This window comes from Myotis brandtii, unplaced genomic scaffold, assembly GCF_000412655.1.
Source record: "Myotis brandtii unplaced genomic scaffold, ASM41265v1 scaffold358, whole genome shotgun sequence".
NCBI lineage: Eukaryota > Metazoa > Chordata > Mammalia > Chiroptera > Vespertilionidae > Myotis > Myotis brandtii.
Genome location: NW_005363772.1, coordinates 3,249,115 through 3,255,009, shown reverse-complemented (window position 1 = coordinate 3,255,009; position 5,895 = coordinate 3,249,115). Strand labels below are relative to the sequence as shown.

Genomic DNA, 5,895 nt, shown 5'->3' with positions numbered 1-5,895 from the left:
AACCAGGACCGACCCTGCTTAGCTTCTGAGATCAGACGAGATCGGGCGCGTTCAGGGTGGTATGGCCGTAGACTGTATTGCTATTTTCTGATGGTCCTTTGAAGACATCTGTGTGGAAGTACCTACGTCATTGTCCAAAGTTGTCTTTTTTCACCTTTTGCTAGTTGAAGAAATAATTTCTGTTGTAACATGGAACTGTAGTGGTATAACTGGACATTTCTTCATTGATAGGTGAATGCTGTTAATTGCAACACCAGCTGGAAAATCACTTTATTCATGAAATATAGTTCTTACCGAGAGGATGTGCTGAAAGGTGTAAGTATGTGCTGCACAGAACATTTGCTGGAAGAATCAAAGGTAGTTTTACTGAACTTCCAGATGCAAATCATGCGCATCCCCTGGTGTTCATCGTGTAGCGTGTGACTATAAAGCTATCAACCTAGAATGTGGCTGTATGCTCACAGAAAGTGTTTCATTACTTTCTCTCTTGTATTTTGAAATGTAGAAATAATCATTAAACACTAAGTAGATTATCAAAATCAGAAAGGTACACTTGCTCCTCATGTACAGGCCAGGTGTTAAGTCAACAAGGAGGACTTTCATGGAGTTATTTTTAGCTTCCAATATAGACCAAAGAGCCAGACAGTGTCCGAATGGCGATTTCTTTCTGATTCCTAGATTGTTGTTGGCGATAAAGTTGTTCTGATGCCCGTGAACGCAGGACAGCCACTGCATGCGAGCAACATCGAGCTTCTCGATAACCCAGGGTGCAAAGAGGTACGTTTGGGAGGAAAACAAGTAAATTCATTGATTTTCTCATGAGAGAGAACAAAAGGCATATAGTTTCTTTCACTGTTTTCATAAGCTTAAGTCTTGTGACACTGATGAATACTCCTAAGGTTCAAATAGATAATGATTAGTTATTGTATTGCTATTTTCTCCCATCCAAGTACTAACCAGGCCCGACCCTGCTTAGCTTCTGAGATCAGACGAGATCGGGACTGATGAATACTCCTAAGGTTCAAATAGATAATGATTACTTATTGTATTGCTATTTTCTGATGGTCCTTTGAAGACATCTGTGTGGAAGTACCTACGTCATTGTCCAAAGTTGTCTTTTTTCACCTTTTGCTAGTTGAAGAAATAATTTCTGTTGTAACATGGAACTGTAGTGGTATAACTGGACATTTCTTCATTAATAGGTGAATGCTGTTAATTGCAACACCAGCTGGAAAATCACTTTATTCATGAAATATAGTTCTTACCGAGAGGATGTGCTGAAAGGTGTAAGTATGTGCTGCACAGAACATTTGCTGGAAGAATCAAAGGTAGTTTTACTGAACTTCCAGATGCAAATCATGCGCATCCCCTGGTGTTCATTGTGTAGCGTGTGACTGTAAAGCTATCAACCTAGAATGTGGCTGCATACTCACAAAAAGTGTTTCATTACTTTCCTCTCCTGTATTTTGAAATGTAGAAATAATTGTTAAACACTAAGTAGATTGTCAAAATAAAAAAGGTACACTTGCTCCTCATGTCTTATGGTCAGCCTTTTCTTGGAAATACAGTTCCTTGACTTGTTTTTCTAGGGTGACGTCGTTAGATTGTTTCATGCAGAACAAGAGAAATTTCTGACCTGTGATGAATATGAGAAAAAACAGCACATTTTTCTTCGTACAACCTTGCGTCAATCAGCCACTTCTGCTACTAGTTCTAAAGCACTCTGGGAAATAGAGGTGAGTGAAATATTATTTGGCTTTTAATAAATGTTTACATCAACAAAACAAGATTCAATAGGCTGATTGTTTTATCGTTATAGGCTTCATTTATGATAGACCAATAAAACATTACTTTTTGTGAACTGACTTGCACCTCTTTATTCTGTGACCAATTTGATACATTACTATTTCCTTTACCTGTCTTCTCTGGGGCCTCTCCCTCTCTCCCTCTTGTTTAATATGGGCATATATGTGATTTTGCTTTTAAAAAATCCATTGTGAAATGTGTGTTGTCAACATTGATGAGACTTAAGGCTATGTGTCTCAACTGTCATTGGAGTTAAGATGGGGTAGGATGACTCACTTTAAGTGAACCTTAGACCTACCGTCGCTGCAAAGAACAGTTAGTTCTTCGGGAATGCCATTTTTTTCTAGTGGGATGAGGAGAGCCATAGTTAGGAATTCATTCAACCTTTGAAAAGTATTTTTTAAATGGCCCAATATGGTAGAGTAATTAGGAAAATGTAAGATATGGATTTTTCTTTACAGAACCTTTCGATTCAGTGGAGGAGATAAGATATGCATAATTGCTTATAAACAAGCCAACATCTGATAAATTCCATCTTGACTTAATGCATATCCAGGCTTATACAGTCGATCTCAACCACCTTAAACCCAGTACTCCCCCTTTACAGCATATATTCTCTGATACTCCCTTTACTATCCTAAAATGAAACTCATAGGTAATATTATCTATATATTTTCATGATTAAAAATTAATAAAATGCCCCAAATTCTAATATGAAGGAGAAATAAAAGGAAAATACTTTATAATAAAATAATATGTACTTCAACATGCAAATACCTACTCTAGAAGATAGTATACGTATACCTAGCTTTGAAGGACACATGCGAGAAGTGGTAAACGCAGAGGATAAGACAGCATTCCATATGAGCACAGGAAAATGAAAGAGCAGAGGTGCATAATTAAACTCTTTAGTGCTTAACAGAAGAGACTTAATTGTACATGATTAAAAAAGAGGGAAATAACCATCATTGAAACAGGGACAATAAGGCAAATTACAGACTACTGAAACAGAGAAATGAAGTAGTATGATGTTTATGCAAATGAGCTGAGCCTTAATTATAAGTGTAACATCAAAATAATTCTCTAAGTTATGACATGGTTTGTAATAGAAGTGAAATAGCACAAAGAACTTATTTTCTATCTTGAAATCCACGTCTTGTTGAGGCATCCTTTCAGTCTGTGGCACTCAGGAGAGACCATATCCCTCAGTGGGAGATAAGGAATTGAGAAGGTGTTGGGGAAAAGAGCCATCACCCTGACAACTTCTCTCATCCTGGTAAGACTGAAAGATAAGTTAGCTGAAAAGAAATTAATAATTAAAATATGTATTTTCACACCATAAATTTCGTATCAGTTTGTGTGCTCTGAAAATTAAAAAAAATAAAGGGATAGCAATAATGTGAGATATTATTTTAAAACTTTATTAATGAAAGACAGTGATGAAAAGGTGACTTCCCTCTCCAGTGAGTTCCCCGCATTTCATGTGCCTCTGCCTATTTGATGTTTGGCTCTAAATTTGTTGAAAGGCGTTTTGAATCTTTTCAATATATTTGCTATTAGTTTTATAGCTTTGGCTGTAACTGTACCACTGCACTGAAACCCATTTCAACAAAATGCATTAGTTGGAAATGTTATAACCCGCTGAGCAGTCAGAAGGGAGAGAGCGAATAAATTATTCAATAATGTTGAGATGTCTTGAATTCATTTAAGCTTCTCTCTTCATAGTGTATTTCTCTTAAATTATTGGACTTCTCATATAACTTGATGTAAATGCTTTTTAGTATGATTATGTATCAAAGTATTACCAATTTATATTTGTGGCGGGTTTCTTTCTGTAGGAGATTTGAAGGAGGTAGGCTGGGGCACATTTCTCTGTTGTGTGGTCTATCAGTCAGGAAGCCTGAGCATCAGGTGTTTCAAGAAAAGAGGTATTTCATATAGGAAATTAGGTTTCAGTGTTATTGGAAGGACTGGATGGGGAAAACGGGCTGGGAGCAATAGTCTTATATGAGGATCTGGCAGTGCAGTAACCCACTACTGCCCCACTCTGAGCCTGGGCAGGCTTCTCCTCCTGTGCTTTGGGAGTCCTCACCCACCCACCCAGTGGGCCTGTACCCCAGCCTTTATGAGGATCTGGCAGTGCAGTAACCCACTACTGCCCCTCCTCTGAGCCTGGGCAGGCTTTTCCTCCTGTGCTTTGGGAGTCCTCACCCACCCACCCACCAAGTGAGCCTGCACCCTACCCTGTGGGAGCCTGCACCCCAGCCTGTAGGAGCCTGCACTCCACCCTGTGGGAGCCTGCACCCCAGCCTGTGGGAGCCTGCACCCCACCCTGTAGGAGCCTGTACCCCACGCTGTGGGAGCCTGCACCCCAGCCTGTGGGAGCCTGCACCCAACCCTGTGCGAGCCTGCACCCAATCCTGTGGGAGCCTGCACCCCTGCCTGTGGGAGCCTGTACCCCAGCCTGTAGGAGCCTGCACCCAACCCTGTAGGAGCCTGCCCCCCTGCCTGTGGGAGCCTGTACCCCAGCCTGTAGGAGCCTGCACCCCAGCCTGTAGGAGCCTGCACCCAACCCTGTAGGAGCCTGCACCCCTGCCTGTAGGAGCCTGCACCCCTGCCTGTAGGAGCCTGCACCCCTGCCTGTAGGAGCCTGCACCCCTGCCTGTAGGAGCCTGCACCCCTGCCTGTAGGAGCCTGCACCCCTGCCTGTAGGAGCCTGCACCCCTGCCTGTAGGAGCCTGCACCCCTGCCTGTAGGAGCCTGCACCCCTGCCTGTAGGAGCCTGCACCCCTGCCTGTAGGAGCCTGCACCCCTGCCTGTAGGAGCCTGCACCCCTGCCTGTAGGAGCCTGCACCCCTGCCTGTAGGAGCCTGCACCCCTGCCTGTAGGAGCCTGCACCCCTGCCTGTAGGAGCCTGCACCCCTGCCTGTAGGAGCCTGCACCCCTGCCTGTAGGAGCCTGCACCCCTGCCTGTAGGAGCCTGCACCCCTGCCTGTAGGAGCCTGCACCCCTGCCTGTAGGAGCCTGCACCAGGTAGCTGCCACCACCTTTCCTGGAGCCAAAAGAGGATCCTCTCTGTACTTTGCTCTCCTTTTCATTCTGATGAAATGTCTCCAGCACCCCCCCAGCCAGGCTTCCAGCCCCTGTAATACAGGGAAGCATGGGAGGGTGAAGGGGGGATGGCCCTGTGTGCACACAGAATAGCTAACATGTGTGAATTGCAGGATGTATAATGTCTTGTCCACTGCCCATTAATGCCAAAAGCATTTCTCCCAAGTCACTGTGATAAATGAAAACATCTTCCTTTCTGTATCTCCAAATTGTTCCCTAGGGAGCTGTATTACCATTGCTAGACCTACTATAGGCTAGTTCTTAGTCTGGGATCAATGGTGATCTTCAAATTATTTGTTAACCTCTAACATGTGTATACAAATGTATGTGTGTACATAAGAAAAACAATAGATTTATCAGATTCTCAAAGGTATCTATGGCTCCTCCAAGGGAGCAAGAATTCAGACATTGACAAGGTCTCAGATGCTGGTGTGATTAGCAAAGGATTTGTGGAAGAAGTTTGATTTGAAAACTGAGCCTTGTAGGATGGGCTGGTTTTAGAGACTTCACTTGGAAGTATTTTCATAATTATTATCTCATTTGAGCTATTGGAGTAGGAGAAGACATAGAAAATGGAGTCTAACTAAAGGCATAGAAAGATACACACACACACACACACACACACACACACACACACACACACACACACACACACCAGATTATTATGACCACCTGACATTTGTAGGCAAATTAGCTATAATTTCGCACTGAAGTTCAATAGATTGATCAGATTCTCAAAGGTATCTATGGCTCCCCCAAGGGAGCAAGAATTCAGACATTGACAAGGTCTCAGATGCTGGTGTGATTAGCAAAGGATTTGTGGAAGAAGTTTGATTTGAAAACTGAGCCTTGTAGGATTGGCTGGTTTCCGGCCATAGGAGGAATGATTTTAAAGACTTCATCCACTTGAAAGTATTTTCATAATTATTATCTCATTAGAGCTATTGGAGTAGGAGAAGACATAGAAGATGGATTTTA

At 42.7% G+C, this 5,895-nt stretch overlaps 1 protein-coding gene across 7 annotated transcripts in view; it reads left to right on the top strand.

The window, feature by feature from the left end:
* Nucleotides 1-5,895, top strand: part of ITPR2 (inositol 1,4,5-trisphosphate receptor, type 2) — a 401,602-nt gene that overhangs the window by 62,319 nt on the left and 333,388 nt on the right. For all 7 annotated transcript variants that reach the window (XM_014544263.1, XM_014544267.1, XM_014544268.1 and 4 more), the window contains 3 exons: nt 679-777; nt 1,203-1,286; nt 1,590-1,736. In XM_014544263.1, the coding sequence (XP_014399749.1) occupies nt 679-777; nt 1,203-1,286; nt 1,590-1,736 (330 nt within the window). The remainder of the gene's footprint in view (nt 1-678; nt 778-1,202; nt 1,287-1,589; nt 1,737-5,895) is intronic.